The 21,420-nt window shown below is 38.0% G+C and overlaps 1 protein-coding gene across 1 annotated transcript in view; it reads left to right on the plus strand.

Annotated features, from left to right (window-relative positions):
- MTUS1 (microtubule associated scaffold protein 1) overlaps positions 1-21,420 on the plus strand; it is a 187,236-nt gene that overhangs the window by 163,199 nt on the left and 2,617 nt on the right. Inside the window, 6 exon segments of the mRNA XM_037831225.1 lie at positions 10,681-10,895; positions 12,244-12,349; positions 14,118-14,191; positions 14,321-14,416; positions 16,916-17,032; positions 20,214-20,311. Of these exon segments, the coding sequence (XP_037687153.1) occupies positions 10,681-10,895; positions 12,244-12,349; positions 14,118-14,191; positions 14,321-14,416; positions 16,916-17,032; positions 20,214-20,311 (706 nt within the window).

Consider the following 21,420-nt stretch of genomic DNA (forward strand, 5'->3'; position numbering starts at 1 on the left):
TGGTAGTCTTCATTATGATCATGTTTAATGACTGTGGGAAGGTCTGTCAAGTGGACGTACCATAATTCCCTTACCCCTTAAAAAGTGTTGTGGTACAGACAGTGGAGAATAGCTGTTTTCTCATCCATTCCCATGGTTTCAACTACTACCTGTACAATGGCGACCCACAGATTTATTTTTTAGTCTTCTCTTTACCAAGCTGCACATGCATTTTTTCCTCGTGAGGAGCTACTTCCAAGTAAGCCAATCTAGTGGAATCATACCTTCCTGACTGCCCAGCCTCTTAATTCCTGAGCATTCTGCAGTGTCTCCACATTCAAACCTATTTCTTACAGTCTGTTCATCAGCTTCTAGAGTGACATTATTTACTTACCACCCAAGCTAGCACTTTTCCTTCATCTTCCACAGGATATCAGTCTATGTTCTAAATATCTCTCAGATTCATTCTTTCTCAGCATTGACTACTGCTAGTCTGGATTAAACCCCATAATTTCTCAACTGAAATATTGCAGTGCTCCCTCAACAGGTAACTTCGCCTCCAGGCCTTCTCTCCTCTTCGCATGCTATCAGGACTATATAATAAATCTGATCATATCATTCTTCTTTTTAAAAAGACGTGACTCCATGGTGGCTTCAGGAGAAAGTCCAGACTGCTGAAATGTACCATTTGTGATTTAACTGCTACCTTCCAATCCAGTTTCATGTGCAGACACTCCTCCCTCTTCACATCTTCTTTCCCCACTGCAGATTCTGGCCACGGGCTCACTCATACCCCATACCTCTTTTGCACTATCCTCTCTGTCTGAAATGCCCTTCTATTTTTTGCCTTTCAGATGCCTCATTTGCTTATTCTGAAAATCCTACATAAATTATCTTGTCTTCAGTTAAGTTTTCCCATATCGCTCAAACAAATTAATTGCTCCCTCTATTACACTCTTCAGGGTACTCTGTACACACTGAAGACTTTGTTCATATTTATTTATAAGCCTATTCTCCAAGTCCAGAGTAGTGAGCTCTTCCAAGGCACTGCCACTATCTCCTTCGTCTTTGTAGCTCTGCCATCCACCATGGGCCTGGCACTGAAAAGGGGCTTAGTACTTCAGTGAATGAATGATTTTACTATTAGCATGTTATCTAGGGAAAGTTTGTTGTCTCCTGGTAATAAACTAGTAACTCAGTGGTTTTTGTGCATAAGTTTTTTCCTATAAACCTTTTTAAAACATGTCTATTTTTAGGAATTAATAATAAAGTAAGGTAAGCTGTAATTCCCTTAGAATCATTTATATAATGTCTGACAGTGCCAGTTAATCTGCATATTATTGTAAAAGTATCAACCCTTGAAATACATTACAGTTAAATTTAATGATTTGCATCCACAGCAAATATTTTGCCTCTGATAAAGGAGTTAAATGTGTAATGCTGATCCTTTCTAGTCATATTGAATAAAAACTAGTATAATGGAGTGCCATTATCATAATCATTTGGGGATCCTATTGCTTTTTATTAATGCTCATCACTGGAATCACAAAATTTTTCATCTAATTTAATGAAGGAAAAGGTGTTTTGTATTAAAAAAAATTTTTAACCAACAGAATTAACAACTAGATCACATCATTTTATACAGTTGTCTTGATTGTATTTCATGAATCAAATATGATTTTTAACCATCAAGTCACTAAAAATCCCTGCATTCCCATAATAATGTAAAGGACTAGTTGATTTTGCTCACTGTGTGTAAAACTTATGAGATGGGTACGGCAGTAATGCTTATTGAGTTACCTCCTCATCCCTAACAACAATCTTCAGCTCTAATTCTACTGATTTGCATTTTATATTAAAAAAAAAAAAAAGAAATTGAGGCTCAGAAGTTAAGTTTCCTAAGGTTAAACAGCTAGAAAGCCAAGAGCTTGGATAAGATGTCAGATGGCTAGACAACAAAACTCCTTTTAATCACAAAAGGGGAAGCTTAATGAAACTGTTTGAAAGATTGGAAAGTCATTTGAAATAAACACTAGTTTGCATTGATAACTACTTTTGGAATCTTTTTCATCTAATTAAGAGTTTAATAAGTATTGTTAGACTAAAATGTTTTATTATTATCTACTAGGGAATAGCACGTTGGCTCTGCCAAAAGCAGGGTACAAACTGTCTAATCAACACTTAACTGGTGTCTATGAACTTCAGGCTGCCTCACACTTTAAAGAATGTGTTAATTCTTTCGCTATTCTAGTCTTGCTACAGATTTGGTTTAACAAAGCTGTGTATTTAAAATAATTTTGAAACCCTTTACAGTTAAGTCACTGTTGAGCTTCAGAATTCCAGAAAGTGATTTTCTAAATGAGACTTAATAAATAAATATAAATATATTTATTTATAAATAAATATAATGAAAGCCAACTCCACACCATAACAGAGCTCTTTATCTTGCTGAATTGATTGAAGGTGGAGCTAACCACCTCAAACTTAGCTCATTCTTTTTGTATCCATATCTATCCCAAATTTGGACTTTGGCTGGCTGTATTTATAAATAAAAGGCCATGTTCTTTCACTTGTAGAAACACAAACTACCACCAATGGTATCTGGTTTTGAAAGCATTTTGGAAGCTTTTCTTGTCCTAACTCCAGATTCTAAGTTGAGAAGGCCAAGGTTTGACTCCCCCCGCCCTTTTTTTAATTCATTTTTATTGAGATATATTGACATACCATGCAGTCATACAAAACAAAGTGTACATTCAGTTATTTACAGTACCATTATATAGTTGTACATTCATTACCAAAATTAATTTTGGCTCTTTTTTGATAGCCTGATTCCCTTTTTCCCAATTTAATTTTAAGTCTTTTGTCGAGAGCAGTGGTTCTCAAACTAAATTGTGTTGGGAAATAGGCCTTGTTAAATTGCAGGTTCCTGGATCTCATGTGCATTGCTTCTGATTCACCTGGTTTAGGGTAGAGTCCAGGAACCTGTGCTGGTGATCACTGATGATCACTGAAAGATCATCCCTGGATTCTGTTGCAGATGCTCTATGAACTCCACTTTGGCACTGCACAAGCTATAGAGAATGTTGTTTCTTTCATGCATGAGATAACATAAGAATCAAGTAAGCCCAGAGAGCAAGTAACTAATATCAAATAGCTTCAACTGAATTGGGTTCATCCTTGTAAATAAACTTCCAAATTTTATACACTCCAGGGATTTTAACCAGCCCTTGCACCCTAAAAATGATTCATCAGAGAATAAGGCAAGGCATAATAATACCTGACTTGAAATCTCCATTTTTAAAAATCAACCTTAAATTTGTTCTTTTGACTGAAACATGATTTCTTTAAGTTCTAGCTCATTTTTTTTTTCTCAGGCTTGAAGGTTAGAACATGTTGGTTTGTCAGCCAATTTTCATCCCCGATCTTTCATTCTCAGTGTTTTCATTTGGACCTGGAATGTTTGCTGTTGTGATAACAGGAGCATCTGTTTGCAGTGTTTTGTTTTGTTGGCCAGTGACTAAGGTGAAAAACAGCAAAGCCTTTTTAGACTTTGATTCAGGGCCGGGAGGAGAAGCATTGGCAGGGGAGAACTTTGAGACTCGTTGGAAGCTCAGGAGGTTCTCTAGGGCCAAGTATCATCCCACATGTGAGTAAGACCTTGTTAGTCTAGTCAGTGTAGGGAAAAATAGTAGATCACTTTTACCTGTCCTATCTTGTAGCCTTTTTCAGCTGAGCTTCCACAGGAGAATTAAGCCTTAATGCCTTGAGACATCCATTGTACGTATGAAATAACTTCTCTTTTGTTCTCGAGTTGAGAAAATAGTCACCCAAATAGTTTTATGTGTTCTGTGCCCTAGAACTCCCAGTGAAAAAGGCTGAGAGACTTGGGATCCAAACCCCATTCTGCCCATCAGGTCCTTCCTTAGTAAAAGGAAATTTATGAAAACATCGATTTTATTACCTCATTGCATTATTATATTATATGAAATCATAAATGTGAGAGCACTTTGGAAAGTGTCGACTGAGTGTTAAAGTTAAGGTGGTCCTATTTATGGAATAATCAATTCAGTAGCACAGCATTTTATAAAAGTAAATTCCTGATAAGCTATGATGAGCTAAAGGCTTTGAATTTGATTCATGTCAGTTCATTGATGTAATTCCCAAGGACAATCAGAAGTTTTAGAAAAAGGCCCTTGTCTACCTCATCTGTCAAATTTCTCAGCTGTGTGAAAAGGGATTGCCTCGTTGGAAGCACAAACTGTAGCTCCAGTGGTAGATGGTCATTCCAGAGACGATTTGTGAAGATTTGCTCTCCTAGATATAATAGCAATTCTCTATTTCACTTCTTCCTCACGAAACTATAAGGTTAACATGGCAAATGGTATTTATTCCTACTTTGCATATCAGGACACTGAAGCCCAGAAAGTTGGAAATGTCTTTTGTTGGATGGTTAGTATAGGTCCCCTACCCTTGTGTCCTTCTGTAGGCTACTGCCTCTCCACAAACAAAAATAGCAATTTACTTTAAAAATCTGGTTTCTTGGTTACTTTGTTCCAGTATATTGCCATCTTTAATCTTAAAACAGATTAGACCCCAATTCAAGAGTAGCCCTTAGTCACTGTTCTAGTTTGCTAATGCTGCAGAATGCAAAACACCAGAGATGGATTGGCTTTTATAAAAAGGGGGTTTATTTGGCTACACAGTTACAGTCTTAAGGCCATAAAGTGTCCAAGATAACACATCAGTAATCGGGTACCTTCACTGGAGGATGGCCAATGGTGTCCAGAAAACCTCTGTTAGCTGGGAAGGCACGTGGCTGGCGTCTGCTCCAAATTTCTGATTTCAGAATGACTTTCTCCCAGGATGTTCCTCTCTAGACTGCAGTTCCTCAAAAATGTCACTCTTAGTTGCACTTGGATATTTGTCCTCTCTCAGCTCCTCTGGAGCATGAGTCTGCTTTCAACAGCCGTCTTCAAACTCTCTCTCATCTGCAGTTCCTGTGCTTTCTTCAAAGTGTCCCTGTTGGCTGTAGCTCCTCTTCAAAATGTCACTCACAGCCACACTGAGTTCCTTCTCTTTGAGTCAGCTCATTTATATGGCTCCACTGATCAAGGCCCACCCTGAATGGGTGGGGCCATGCCTCCACGGGAACATCTCATCAGAGTCATCACCCACAGCTGGGTGGGGCACATTCCAAGCAAATCTAATCAGCACCAAAACGTCTGCCCCACAAGACCACATCAAAGATAATGGCGTTTGGGGGACACAATACATTCAAACTGGCACAATCACTTACCCTGGAAATGGGTCGTGAGAGGCTTTGCCTTCTTGGAGTAATATTATCAAGTAATTGCACTACTACAGTGTCCCCATTCATGGCTTTGGGTGAGTACAGAAAAGTAGGATAGAGTTATGTTTACCCCAAGAAGTATAGTGCCCTGGGTGCCATTGGAAAAAGGGGATGAAGGTACACAGAGCTAAAAGCAAGGGTCTGCCATCCCAGGCAGCCAGAGATTGAGAGAGGGTCTGAGAGCAGGTGAACAGAGATGGGCTCGAGCTCCTCATTTCCTTCACAGATGGTTCGGAGATGGAGAACTCTGCCCAGGGAAGGGCTGCTACTCCCCAGCAAGCATCTAGAGAAAGTGTGTGCATGGGTGGTGATTAGAGTCCTCTTAGTTTGCTGTCAGCCTCTTCTTTCTGTCACAGCCTCTTAAGTGGAATCATGAAAGTTTTATTTTTCCTGTGCTGCTTTTTTATAATTTATGTCCAATTTAGACAAAATGTCTTAAAAGTCAGGAAAATTCTATCGCATGTGATGTCGAGAACAATAGTGGTAAAAGGTTAAAATCTGAGGTGGATCTATCTCACAGCGTAACTCTCTATCATTCTGTTTGTTTATGTACCTTCTTTGAACACTAGACAAGCAGTGCTTCTTTTTGTTATATTCTGTAATGGAATCCCAAGCATGTCTTTGAAAAATCGTGACACATTTGAATCAGTAGTCTCTTGAACGGCTAACAGTAATACCAATAACCATTATTGAGCACTTACAGTAGTTGGGCACTAGGCCAGGTGCTATCTTATTTAATCCCATAGGGAATGTACTGATATTATGTCCATTTTTTAAAATGTGCAAATTTAGGCTTAGGAAACTTAAGTCATTTGTTCAAATCACATAGCAGGTGAATAGTGTGGCTGAGATTTGGCTTCATTCTCTTAAGACATTATTTATGTTCTTGAACATTATAAATGTTGTCTCATAATGAAACATGCTCTCATATAAAAATTAAGAAAGCTCTGTATCATTTCAAAAGAATATTGACAATCCGGGGGCATGGTTGTGTAATGTATTCGTCTGTAAACAGTAAATTTTTCCAGTCACCAAATGGATATTAGTCTCTATGAGATGGAAATAATGTGTCTGAATATCCCCTCCTAGGAGAGTCCACGAGGATTAATTAGGTAGTGGTTCCACTTCCACCCTTCGGGGTTAATTACTAAGGGACGTGGGATGAATCCAGTGCTTCTTTTCACAGATTATATTTGCATTGGACATTGTGGTTTTATCTAGATGTTGTCCATGTGTGTATTTGAAAAGTATAATTTCAAGCATTTCACCACTTCTGAACTATTTTTTCCTTGCCCAGTCATCCATGTTTTAAACAAGGAGTGTCTCTAAGGCTTTCCCTGCTTCATCTTTAGCCTTGAGTTGTTCTCAGATCTGGTTCATTCTGGAGTAAAAATATTGACTTGTAATCTTTAACATGACCTTAGTTTTGGGGACCAATCTTGAAAATGAGTTGGTTTCTTTCTTTTTAATTCTGAATACTGTATTTTGCATTTTAAGTAGATTGCTGGAGGTAGCTTTTGCAGTTTACAAATATGTATAAAAAAGTTATAATCATACATACAAAAAAACAGCCAGTGGTTTTTGATGCCCTTAATTAAATACATGCTTTGAAAAATGGTTTAAATGCAATGAATAAAACAAGGACAAAAGGGCTAATTTTACTTTACTGTGTGGATCTTGTGTTCTTATAAATAACTTCTTAAAAATAATTGCACCAAACACTGTAAGAAAACTCCTTGCTTGCTTATTCCAAATACTGAAAATTTTACTGTTCTCTTTTGGTTTGTTGACTTTCTTAATAATTGACTGGAAGTGAGTGGAATTTTGGAGAATAAATAAGGAAAGAGACTAAACCAAAAACAAGAGCAGGAGCAGCACAGGGGGCTTCATAATCTCCAATGAGCTGTAATAAATACAAGGAAAAGCCACTCCCCCACCGCCCACATCCATGTCCCCAGCAGAACTTTAAACTCAAAGCCCCAGAGCAAGGAGCACTCTGAGAACCCTTGACTCAATGTTTACATGCGTGTCCTTTTAAAAAATGTTTCACAGGTCTTTATGCCAAATATTTCCTCAGGAACCCAGGCCAGTTAGTTCAAAGTAAAGCCATTTGTGTGAGTGACCACTGCAGCCCAGCTGTTCAGGCAGCACAGCACTGCCCCGTAAACAGAGCAGAGGTCTCTGCACAGCTGTGGGCTCATGTCACCATCTGGGGCTCTGCTGGCTGCTTTGGAAGAACAGCAGTGAACCAACCCCGCCTAGACACACACCTGACCCGTTTCTCCTTTTCCCCTTTCCCGTCCCCTCCCCTCTGTCCTCCCTTCACCTCGGCTGATGGCTGATGGAGGTCAATAAGCCTGAACATGATTCGGGCTTCTTTTCCCTTTTTTTTTTTTTTTAAGCAGAGGAAACAGCCCTGTCAGATGGTTAATGTGAGGGGTTCCCATATATCTTATTTGATTTTAAGGTCTGACACACCATAATTATATACTTAAACTGATGGTAGTTTGATTATAAGCAGATGTGTTACAATTAGGCACATAGAGCATACAGTTAACTTCCACTTAGAAACCCTGTAGCCCAAAGCCGATAGTCCCTTTCAGTTTACTATTGAGTGCTTGGGTCCACTTAGATGTTTCCGTCTCTGATATAAGCCTACAGGTAGACTAAGGCCATGTCATTACTTTTAGTTTTTTGACTCTGCTGAGATCTGTAAAGGCCATGTAGACTCAAGATTTCTCTCACTAAAAAGCTGCTTGATGCCTTTATTGATTATTTGCTAAGTATTTTTCTATTGCCTGCTTTCATATAATGGTCTAGTATGTAATTCACATGAGAAACCCTTGGAGAAAGCCTGTGGTGCGATCATTTTATTTATGTACGTTGGAAAGTTCATTGGTGGAAGTTAATGTTGTGTTTACTCATTTGACTAAGATTAGACTTCTTGAATCTTTTTTTTCATGTTTGACAGTTAATAAAAGGAAAAAATGAATACAGACAAGTTCTTTAGTAATCTAGATGGTCATGATATCTTAATTCTTTAAATTAATATAATTCTTTAATTTTTTTTAAAGAAAAACATAACTTCTAGCGTTTAGTTCCAAGGACTGAGTTGTTAGTGAATCTTCATTTGATATTCCCTAAAATTTGGCCTCCATCTACCTTTTCTGGTCTTATCTCCAACTTTTCTCCTGTCTGAATTTTCTAGTCTAAATACACCATTTCCCAAGGCACACTTTGCCGTCTCCCACCATTGGTCATGCTGGAATATAATTTTCACTCTTGGTATCAGAATTTTATTTATATTACATGGCTCAGTTTAAAAATTTGCTGACCACATTTTTTAATGGATGGTGGTGAAGGTAGCATAAAATGTGAATGTAACTAACAGCACTGAATTATATATTTGGATGTGGCAAAAAGGGGAAAGTTTACGTTGTGTATCTGTTACTTGAATAAAATAAAAAAAAAAATCCCAGAGGATTGTGCAACACAGTGAACCTTAATGTAAGGCATGGACTATAGTTAATAGTACGATTATAAAAATGTCCTTTCTTCAGTTGTAACAAATGTACCACGCTAATGCAATAATTGGATGGTCTATGGGAACTTTGCATTTTATGCATGATTTTTCTGTAAACCTACAACTTCTCTCATAAATTTTTTTTTCTAATTAAAAAAACAAAATTAGCTGATGAAACCTTCTGCACCACCCTAGCTGGTTGTAAACTAGCTGAAGTGCCACTCATTGGGCCCTTGGGTACTGCCTGGTATTTTTCCTTTCCATTTCTTTATGTCTTATATTCTCAATTAGACAGTGAGCCTCTCAGAGAGACACTCTGTCTTTTGTCCCACCAGTACCCTAGCATAAGAGACAAGTTGGTGGGATAGAGGAACCAGACACAGGCAGAATTAGAATCCAAAACTCAGCTCTGCTGCTCTCTTGCTGTGTGCCCTTTGGAAAATTACTAGCGTCTCTGTGCTGGTTTCCATATTTGTAATGTGGGGAATAATGTTTTCTCCCAAGACTTCTCTGAGGGTTGTATGAGAAAATACACATGAAGCCCCACTCTGTGCCAAAACGTATAAAGTAGTAGTTTTTTTTGTTTTTTTTTTAATGTTAGTTCTTTTCTCTCTTCAATGAATATTTGTGGATTTATTTGATTTTTACAGGTTCTTTTTTCAGACACTATTATTTCAATTATTCCAGTGTAGTCCATTCTGCCTCTTAAAGAATCCTGACATGGGACAAGTGATTTCCATATTTCCATGGCCATGTTGCATATTCCCCAGGAAACAAGTCTACTTTCCTACAAGTAGGAAATTCATCCCATGAATCAGCCAAGCTCACGTTACTTAAGTAGAATAATCATTCATCTATACTACCCTTTTCTCTGCCCTAAAACGATCTTTTTCCTTTTACAACTCCTGAAGCAGAGGTGCAGATTAATTTAACTGACTGACCAGTAGCCGTTTTATATGAAGCAATGGGCACTCAGGGATATAGAGAACATGCATCCTCCTGACAATTACAGCTCTCAATTTACCGTATGAAACAAGCGGTAGAATAAGACTTAAAACAAAAGTCCAAAGTCAGCTTCCTGAGAAATTACAGAGATCTTCTAGGATTTATTTTAGGGTGTTTATGCACATGTATTGTGTGTGTGTTTTCCAATATATTATATCAGTAGTAATTTTATTTTGGGATTGGTAGTGAAGAGGTTGGATGCTCTGATTGTTAATCATTTATCAAATTATTTTGCTTCTGTAAGATATTTTAACCTTTCAGTATACTCACCTTATATTGTAGCTTTTAATGTGTTTTTTTTTTTTCCCAAAATGTTTATACTCTGGTGATTTGTGTTCAATATACATTTGTATTTATTATTACTGTATTTTTGTAATAAACTGAAATCAGCTCAAATTAGGTACAAGTGTAGTGTCTGTTTGTTTCTTCTCTGCTTTCTCTGTTTCTTGCTTCTTCTGTGTCCTTACCATCTCTGGGACAGGCTGCCCTTGGGTAGAGTAACTTGTCCTTAGAAAGGTCCCAGCCAATCAGAGGGCTCCTCCAGCCAGTGCACTGACTAGTTACCAGGCAAAGGGGGTGATCTCCAACTTGGGAACCTGGCTTTAAGTCTCTTACTGCTTGCTAGTCAGAGTTTCTTTTTTGCTGCCAGAAACAATTTCCTCTTGTCCTTTTTACCATGTGCTGCTATGCTGTTGTGCTTGAAAATGATAACTGAAGAACTGCTGTGTTTATACTTCCAGAGTCATCAGCTGTGTCTATGTTATGAATATAGGATATTTAACAAGTTAAATGTCATCTTCCTTTCTTTTTCTTCTCTTTTCAGTCACTGCTTCAACCACCTGTGAGAAATTAGAAAAAGCCCGGAATGAGTTGCAGATAGCATATGAAGGATTCGTCCAGAAGCTAAACCAGCAACACCAGACTGATATAACAGAGCTAGAGAATCGGCTCAAAGAATTTTATACCGGGGAGTGTGAAAAGCTTCAGAACATTTATATTGAAGAAGCAGAAAAGTATAAAACTCAATTGCAAGAGCAGGTCTGTTTTTCCAGGACCTGTGCATGTTCTTGGTCATGGCTGTTTACTTGATTTTTGATTGTTGTTCCCATCCCATGATGAGTTTCTCTTTTGTTTGCCTTTTTTTTTTTTTTTTTTTTTTTAATTAGTGAAAAGTGTTTTTTTTAAATAAAACCTTTTATTTTCTTATGGTCAAAACAATATACATATGATGAATGAAAGGAAGAAAAAAGGAAGAAAAGATAAAATTAAAAAAAAAAAACAAACCCTTAATCCCACTACTCACGCTGTAACCCCTTTGTAAGCATACTGGTGTGCTGATAAACTGTGGTTTGTGTGTCTGCTTCTTTTTTTTTTTAAACAGCACTTTCTTTTTTTTAAACGCAATTTTATTGAGATATATTCACACACCATGCAATCCATTTGAAGTATACAATCAGCAGCTCATAATATCATATATAGTCGTCCATTTAGCACCTCAATTGATTTTAGAACATTTTCATTATTCCAAGAAGCAAAAAAAAAAAAGAGAGAGAGAAAAAGAGAACACCCAATACATCCTTTACCCTGTATGCCCCCCATCATTGATCCCTATCATTGGTGCAGTACATTTGTTACTGTTGATGAAAAATATTAAGATATTACTGCTAACTGTAGTCCATAGTTTGCAGTAGGTGCATTTTTTCCAGTGTACCCCTCTGTTGTTAACCCCATGTTCTAGTCCAGGAAATTTTTTATGTTTTTTGTATTTGTACTGTTGTTCACAGTCATCGTCCACCACAAGATTTTCTGAGTTATACAGTCCCACATTTTAAACTCTGGCTTTCCTTCTATTGACATATATGACTCTAAACTTTCTCTGTCAACCACACTCACACACGGTTCAGCACTGTTAATTATATTCACAATAATGTAAGTAGCACTTGTTTTATATCCCATTTTACTTTCACTTAATAATATATCATAGACTTCTTTTTTATTTCTTTACTGTCCTTTCCAACTCAGTTATTCATTTAGCAAATATTTACAGTGTGCTGTGCTATGCCAGGATGAACCAAGGACTAGGGATATAGCAGAGAACGTGGCTTACGTGGAGAGTGTGTGGGCCTGACACCATGGAGAATATCCTTGTTCCTGCCGGTGGACTCACAGCCATGAGCTTGTGTGTTTATGTTCCTGAGGAGAGAGGGGGCAGGATGGAGAGTTTAGGAGTGCCAAGTACATATTGGGTCGTTTTTTACGTGTTACGGACAGAGCTCTTAAACTTTAATGCAAACTTACATGTCAAGGTCTCCTAATGTTGCTGCTGATATTCAAGTTAAGGCTTTTGATTTTACTGGTAAACCATTGTTTTGTTTGTTTCTTATAGTTTGACAACTTAAATGCTACCCATGAAACCTCCAAGTTGGAAATTGAAGCTAGCCACTCTGAGAAAGTAGAATTGCTAAAGAAGGCATATGAAACCTCCCTTTCAGGCAAGGATGCCTTTTATATTTAAATAGAATAAGATCTAATGGAACAGCGTGGTATGTTTTAAAAGGGAAATGATTCATGACTTTCCCCTCCAGGGAATGCCCTGCGGTATTCAGTTTGGAGTGTTTCTGGTTTCTTTTTGCATTGTTCATTGTTAACAGATGCCCTTTTACTTAAGGATGCAAATAATAATTTGCTATAACTGCCAGCCTCTTAGGAAACAGAATGAACTTTTAAAGATTTTAAAGGCTTTGAGTGTGTGTGTGTGTGTGTGTGGTGGGTGCACTTCAATGGTTTAGGTTTTCCTGGAAAGTTGAAGGCATTCCTTATAGCCTGACCACAGTAAAGGATTCACAGTAAAGCCCTCTTGCTCACCAGCACTATTGCACACACTTGAACACTGCTGTGAAATATAAATGGCACTTTTTTTATTATATTGAGATATATTCACATACCAATCATCCAAAGTATATGATCAGTTGTTTACAGTATCATCATATAGTCCTGCATTCATCACCACAGTTTTTGAACATTTTCATTACTCCAAAAAAAAATAAATAAATAAATGTAAAAAAGAACACCCAAAACATAACATACCTCCCACCCCCTCCCCTATTATTCATTTACTTTTTGTTTCCATTTTTCTACTTATCTGTCCATGTGCTGGATAAAGGGAATGTGAGCCACAAGGTTTTCACAGTGAGACAGTCACACCGTATAAGCTATATAATTATACGCTTGTCTTCAAGAATCAAGGCTACTGGATTGCAGTTCAATAGTTTCAGGTATTTCCTTCTAGCTATTCCAATACAGTAAAAGCTAAAAAGAGATATCTGTATAATGCATAAGAATAACCTTCTTTTCCTCCTGTTGGTGAACCTATGATGCCAGGTCCAGGCTCATCCCGTGATGAGTCCTACATAGTCAGGGAGATTTACACCCCTGGGAGTCATGTCCCACATAGCGGGGAGGGCAGTGAGTTTACCTGCAGAGTTGGCTTAGAGAGAGGCCACATCTGAGCAACAAAAGGGGTTCTCTGGGGGCGACTCTTAGGCACCATGGTCAGTAGACTTAGCCTCTCCTTTGCAGTAACAAGCTTCATAAGGGCAAGCCCCAAGATTGAGGGCTCGGCCTACTACAATGGTATTCCCCAAATACTAGCAAAAATATCAGAGATTCCCCAGATGGGGAAGTTTAATATTTCCACATTTTACCCCAGTCTTTAAAGGGAGCTTTGCATGTGGAAGTGTAAGAACTGGCTGTGTGACTTGGGACCCTTGGCAAGGGACTTTCTCGTCAGAAAAATAAAGTTGTTGTGTGAAGTCAGAGACATCATATTTGGAAGAAACTGGCCCAGGGTAGACATTTAGTAATTGCTATTTTTCCTTCCATCCTCCTGCAAATGGGTTTATGTTTCTGTTTGTTTCATGAATAGCAAACTGAAAAGAGAGCAGAAGAAACTCAAGACCAGGAGTCTGAAGGCCCGGTTTTGAGACCTTAACCCTGAGACTTGCGCTCTGTCCTTCTTAAGGTCTCTTGGCCCTTCGGGTCTCTGTGCACTTAGCTATTAAAATGGGTATATCTGCCTTCCCACCTCATAGGGCTGTGTTAAGGAACAGATGGCTTAGAAAATATAAAGCCATCCTACAAATATAAAGTCACATAGTCATGTCAATTCATAATCAACTTCTACATGCTCCAGTAATTGCAGATGGAATAAAGTGATCCCATAGAATATCCTTGCCTCAAAAAAATATTACTTCTTTTCAGAAATCAAGAAAAGCCATGAAATGGAAAAGAAGTCACTTGAGGATTTGCTTTATGAGAAACAAGAATCACTAGAGGTGGGTAAATCTCAGTATAAAAAAAAATCATCCTTCTCAATGTTGCTGTGTATTTGGTGTGTTTCTGTGTACATCTGCTATGTTTCTGGTGTCCACTTTTTAACTTATGTTTCACTGTTTGTGTTTTAGAAACAAATCAATGATCTGAAGAATGAAAACGATGCTTTAAATGAAAAGTTGAAATCAGAAGAACAAAAAAGAATATCAAGAGAGAAATCAAATTTAGTAGGTTTTGTGCTCCTCTATCACTCCTGAATTTTTCCTCTCTTCAGTTGCCTTTTAGAGTCAGTCACTTAAGTGTTCAGCAGCTAGAAAAAATACAGGTGTATTTTTGCATATCTTACATTGTGCTTTTAAATAGTTTCAAACAGCTTCTTTGTTTAGTGGTGTCTTTTTTTAAATCCTAAAAAAGTGTAAAGATGAAGTCAAGAATGCTTAAAAATGGGCAATGTATTTTGAGTAATCTAAGCTAATACCTACAGGAAGACAAGAAAACTTTTTGTTTGATATTTATTAATTCAGGTCAGGGTTTTATGTGAAAACTACTTTGTAAAAATAACTGCTTTATTGAGATAGTCACATCTCATGAAGTTCACCCTTGAAAAGTATACAATTCATTGGTTTTTAGTGTATTTACAAAATTGGACATTGACCACCACGACCTAATTCCAAAACCTATTTTCATCATGCCAAAAAAGAAACCCTGCACCCATTAGCAGTCGCTGCCCATTTCCACCTCCCCCTAGCCTTAGGTAAACACTAATCTACCTCCATTCTCTCTGGATTTGCCTATCCTTGACATTTCATATAAAAGGAATCATAGAATCTGGGGCCTTTTGTGACTGGCTCCTTTCACTTAGCACAATGTTTTCAAGGTCCGTCCATATTGTAGCTTGCATCAGAACGTCATTCCTTTCTGTGACTGAATGATATCTCCCTGTATGGATAGAGATTTCACTTTTGAACGTACACATTTCTCTTGTAAGCTCAGTTTTTTCTAACAACCTGTATCTTACTTCCCTGCCCTTGTTTTTCCTCAATCCCCTCCACCCAGGAATTTTTTTTCTCGCTGTCTCTGCTTTTAGTACCACCGTTTTAGTTTCCTACATTTGTGCTCTGGAACTGTGCAAACAAAACTTCTTACCACTTAAAATTTGTTGCCAGTTCAGGGGGTACATGGGTGAGTCTCTTAGTGAGCCTTTTACTGATAATCTCAGTGGGAGACTCTAGAGATTTAAATAAAATTAGATTAGCTCATATTCAGTGAAGTTTCAAAGCTCTTCATTCTGGATGATTATTTTGAAAAGTCAGTGATTTCAGGAAAAAAATCTAGAGTTACATGAAGGATGTAAAGTTTACTAATGGCTCAGGGAACAGGATTCAAAGAACTTCCTGGGACGCAGAAGTTTTTCTACTGCAGGGGCCTTTGCAAAGCTAAAAAGGAAGTTGATCTAGAAAAGCAGTCCTATTTAATGTCTTCCCACCATTTAATCATTCTGAGATAGTTAGAAGAGAAAGCACACAAATATAAATGCATTGAGAGAGAAAGGAACAGCTTGGCAGAGACATAGGAAAAGTTGCAAAGTACAAAGCTTTAAATGCTCTAATTTAAAATTTGACAGAGTAAGTTATCCCGTTTCCCTCTAACAAAAATGAAGTGGGATTTGCTAACCTCAGGGTAAAAAGAAATTATTATGCGAAAGGAGAGAGAACATTATATGAAATTTGTGAAAGATCCTAGAATTGAAGATCTGGCTGTGAGTCCCAGCCCTGTCACTTGCCGGCTGGTACACGTTTCTCCTTCTGTGAAGTGAGGGTTTGGATTCAGTAATCCCCAAAGGCCACTCCAGCTCTCCCATTCTGTTTCTCCCTAAGGATTGGTAGAGAGCAGAAACCACTGCCCTTGAATGTAGTCTTGGTGACTTACACTACTGAATCTTACCTAAGAAATGCCCTCATTACACACCCAATCCATGGATCTTTGCATTATGGGTTTTGGATGGTTCAGTTGAATTTCCACAAATATAGTAAGGGGTGGAGGTAATCCCTCCCTGCTGTTATGTTCTGTGTTCTCAGATGATGGTCTCCCCTCACTCAGTGTTTATTTGGAATAGAATTTTAGTAGAGTGTGAACTATATGGCATTTAGGTTTTGGGATGTCATAAAATAAAACGATAGGATGTGATGGCTGCCCAGAGTAACAGCCAGACCAGCTTGTCCCGCCATAAGAAAAATCCAAAAGACTCAGGATATAATTTTGAAACAGTGTCATTTCTGTTGGTTGCAGAGAGCCCTATAAATGTCACTGTCCTACCATTCCTATTCGGTTACTGACTGTAGTTCCCTTTTCTCCACCAAAGCACCAGCAAAGGACTTGTATGTTGTCTAATCTCTAGCTAAAGTTCTGATTTGTATTGTAAGCAATGTTTTTTCCTCTTATTTACAATAAAATATTTGATGTTACCGGTATTTTTTCCATATTGAGTTACTGGTAAATGAATGAAATGTTTGTTGTTTTTGCTTAAATCTTACAATCAAATTCTTGGAGAGTAAAATCTTAACCCTTCTTTTTACCTGTTTGAAACTGCTATAAGATGGAACTCCCTTGGTACTTGTTTGTCTCATTTCTAAATCTAACCAAAAGGTTATTTATATTAAGAATTTGAACTTACATGATTATGTGAAGTGATCAGTCACAGTGATGGCCTGCCGTGTCTTTTCTAGAAAAATCCTCAGATCATGTACCTAGAGCAGGAACTAGAAAGCCTGAAAGCTGTGTTAGAGATCAAGAATGAGAAACTGCATCAACAGGACATCAAGCTCATGAAAATGGAGAAACTGGTATGTGTCCTTCAGAATAGTGGATTGAGGGTCTTAGCAAATGGGGTAATATCTGTGAAATAGGTACTGGGTTCTGAATTAGAACTATACAGTTGCGTTAACTGCTACTTAAAGATATTTGGAAATAATACAAAAAGGAAGTTAAACTTTCTAAGTTTGCTCAGAGTTTATTCATTGCTGCTTTCTAGAACATTTTTTCCAAGAATATGTAATGCAGCAAGTGCTTGGAAAATGTATAAGAAACAAATCAGCCTCACATTTCAGTGGTCTGCTAATCTTCACCAGCAAAAGAAAAATTTTTACATAATGTAAAATAAGTATGTTAATATACCACCAAGTCTGGGCAGTTTCCTATATCCAAAACAGATACATATAAATTAATCCCATTGGAAAAATTCAGTCTTGCCATCTAAGATAAATTCTTCATCTTGCTTCTAGTGAACTAGAATGTGATAAAAGAATTGTACTTTAACAAAATGAATCCAATTGGAAAAATAGCAAGCATTATGAAAAATATGAATAAAATTTAGTTAATATAAGTTGAATTTTAATGTTTAGAAATGGATAGAGGTGATGTTAGCACATCATAATGAGTATAATTAATAGTGCTGAATTGTGTGTGAATGTGGTTGATAGAGGAAGTTTAGAGTTCTATATGTCAACAGAAGGAAAGCCAGAGGTTAAAACATGGGATTGTACAACTCAGTAGATCTTGTGGTAGACAATGACTATGAGTAACACTGCAAAAATAAAAAATTTCCTCCATGAACCAGAACAAATGTACAAAACTATTACAAGAAGATAATAATAGGATGGTATATGGGGGGCGGGGAAGCACTACTGCAAACTATGGGCCATAGTTAACAGTAATATCTTAATTGTCTTTCACCAACAATAATAAATGTACTGCATCAATGCTCAGGATCAATTATGGGGAGGATAAGGGGTGCAAGATGCTTTGGGTTCTTTTTTTTTCTTTTTGTTTCCTGGAGTAATGAAAATGTTTGAAAATTGTGGTGATGAATGCACAGCTATGTGCTGATACTGTGAGTCACTGATTATATACTTTGGATAGATTGTTCGGTGTGTGACTATATCTCAATAAAATTGCATTAAAAGAGAAAAAAAAATAGTTTGTAGCCTCTAGGATAGAGAACTGATGTTAGTGTATGATGAGTCTGCCCAGAACTATGTGTTTGAATGGCATGCCCAGTGCTAAGTGTCAGTCTCAGCCCAACCCTAGAACAGAGCTGCTGTCAGCCAGGAGTCTGCACAATTTGGCAGGGTTAGGAAGGCAGCGTAAGTGTTCCCAGCCATTGCTGTACTTTACTCTTGACTGTGCCATGCTCCTTGCACTGCTTGCCCCCACCCTCCACATGCCCTGCCCCCCAATTATGAGTGACTCATTTCTCAGTAAATGCCTCATAGAAACCCAAACCACTCTTGGACCATAGGTGCATGGAGGTCACCCTTTTTTGTCTTTTTGTTGTGGTGGATTTCTTTTTTTTTTTCTTCTAGAGACTATTATTTAAGTCCCTATGTGGATGTTAGGGTGCTTTGAATTATCAGGAAATTTTGTTTTTTTAAAAGAAGGAAAGGAACTTGGATGTGGTTTGTCAATGAGCTCAGCGTACTACACATGCCACTTCCTACCAGAGGTCATCCTGTTATATCAGGCCTGATAACCACTATCTGGCAGTCATGGATGACTCCAAAAATTCTGTTAATAATATGTTGCCTGGTAGACCATTCGTCATCAAAACTTTTCAAAAATTCATGCACAATGAAATTACCAACACATCTTAATTTCACATTGTTGATCTGTAAGTAATGCTTTTTAGATTCCAGAGTTGTCAAAATAAGATTAGTCAACATTACATTCCATATTTGTGGAAGAATGGGTTGATAAGACGACAGCTAAACCCTGTTACAATATTTATTTGTAAGCTTCAGGCCTTTATGGAAAATAAGACACTTAGAAAGCAAGGGGACTTCTAAGAAAGCTTGGTATGAGAACTGGCTATGCCAGTAACTAGCCCTGTGACACATCAGGGCTGAGCTTCTGCTTCTATAAAATCAGGGATTGGACTAGAAGGAGCCGGTCACTGCCTGGTCTCTAATTCCAGGCTTTCCCACCTTATGTTTTATCTTAAATTCCTCTATAACTGCTGGATATTTCAAGGTCCCCTTTTTCTTACATTCTAGTCTCATTTCCTGGAAAGTTATTCACCTGAGAGGCTTGTCCTGAGTATTTTTTTGGATAGTAGGATATCTTAAGAACATAGGACTCCAAACAAAGACTCGTAATCAAAGTAAATTAGTCATATGCTGCAATGACCAGAGACTCAGAATTAATTCTGTTGGAGCTGTGACGTTGCCTCTTAAGCAAGTAATAAAATCTTACCTCTAGAAAGTGAGCTGGGACTAATCAGCTCTTCATCATGTTAAGTGATTAAATGTCTTCAAGCATCTTATCCTTTAATCTCTCAAAGGATCAATTTGTTTTCCTTGCAAGTTTAGCCTGGGCATGCCAGCAGAAAACACATGTATCTTCAGTTGAACTGAGGTTACTTCTTTTTTTTTTTTTTTTATGCTCTAAAGAGCTTTGTTCAATTGCTGGCTTGTTATGGCCAATGAGAGGTAAATGCTGAAGCGTGACTCTGAAGCCATATTTAAGGCCATTATCAAACATCAGATCTCTTGGCCTATGAGGTTTTCATCAAACGTGGGAATTTTACTTGCATAAATTTACCATAGGAAGATATAGAGCCCTTGTGAAACACAGGCTATCTAGCTGCTGTTTTTGTTTTACCGACTTGAAACTGAAGGAGACGTGGCCCCCAGGCTTGCCCAGGGCAGTGTACCAATTCTCAGGGTGAATTCTAATATGGTGTGACTTGGAACAAATCTCTTACCCTCTGGGTGTCTCAGCTTTCAAGTGGCTTGGCGTACATTAAAATAATAATAATAATAATGCCTAGGAACTATAGTTGGCTGCTTTAGAGCCTTTTTTGGAATGAGGCAGCATGTGTGTGTTTCGGTAAACTAAACCAGTACATTTTCCTTAATTAAATCTCTCTAAAGTGTGCTTGTGTCAGAAATGTGTTGTAGGAAATGAGGGACTTTTTTTGTTGTTTTTTTTAAATATTGTATAAATGTTGGAATTCCTGTTTACACCAAGGTGGACAACAACACAGCACTGGTTGATAAACTGAAGCGATTCCAGCAGGAGAATGAGGAATTAAAAGCTCGGATGGACAAGCACATGGCAATTTCAAGGTAAAAATAAAATGGTCCTGTTTTTCCCAAGCTCCTCTCTTCCTTGAATACTTACGGTTACTTTCTTGCCACAGTCCACCCATGTTGCTTTCTGGAAATGTGACTGAAGTAGGCAAAGGCGTACTAAATTCTAGCTGGCAAATATGATTATAGCACTTCATGGTTCAAAAAGTGGCCTGGACCCAGTTTGATGTGCTGAGCCCTCTATCATGGGACTTGCCCTTATGAAGTTCCTTACTGCAAAAGAGAGGCTAAACTTGCATGTAATTGTGCCTAGGAGTCTCCCGCTGAGTACCTCTTTGTTGCTCAGATGTGGCCCTCTCTCTCTCTAGCTAAGCCGCCTCAGCAGGTGAACTCACTGCCCTCCCCCCTACATGGGACCTGACTCCCAGAGGTGTAAATCTCCCTGGCAATGCAGGGTGACTCCTGGGGATGAATCTGCACCCGGCATTGTGGGATTGAGAACATCTTCTTGACCAAAAAGGGGATACAAAATGAGATGAAATAGTTTCAGTGGCTGAGAGATTTCAAATGGAGTCGAGAGGTCACTCTGGTGGACATTCTTATGCACTATATAGATGACACTTTTTAGGTTTTAATGTATTGGAATAGCTAGAAGTAAATACCTGAAACTATCAAACTCCAACCCAGTAGTCTGGACTCCTGAAGACAATTGTATAATAATGTAGATTACAAGGGGTGACAGTGTGATTGTGAAGACCTTGTGGATCGCACTCCCTTTATCTAGTGTATGGATGGATGAGTAGAAAATGGGGACAAAAACTAAATGAAAAATAGGGTGGGATGGGGAGGATAGTTTGGGTGTTCTTTTTTACTTTCATTTTTTATTCTGATTCTGATTCTGATGTAAGGAAAATGTTCAGAAATAGATTGTGGTGATGAATGCATAACTATATGATGGTATGTGAACAGTTGGTTGTATACCATGGATGATTGTATGGTATGCGAATATATTTCAATAAAACTGAATGTAATTTAAAAAAAAAAAAAAAAGTGGCCTGGACCAAACACTGCGAGCTAAATGAGGAAGCTTTTCCCCAGGTCCCTCAGTGCCCTCAGAGAAAGAGCAGTCCAGAGCCAAATAGGAG

Source organism: Choloepus didactylus, chromosome 3 (genome assembly GCF_015220235.1).
Source record: "Choloepus didactylus isolate mChoDid1 chromosome 3, mChoDid1.pri, whole genome shotgun sequence".
Classification (NCBI taxonomy): domain Eukaryota; kingdom Metazoa; phylum Chordata; class Mammalia; order Pilosa; family Megalonychidae; genus Choloepus; species Choloepus didactylus.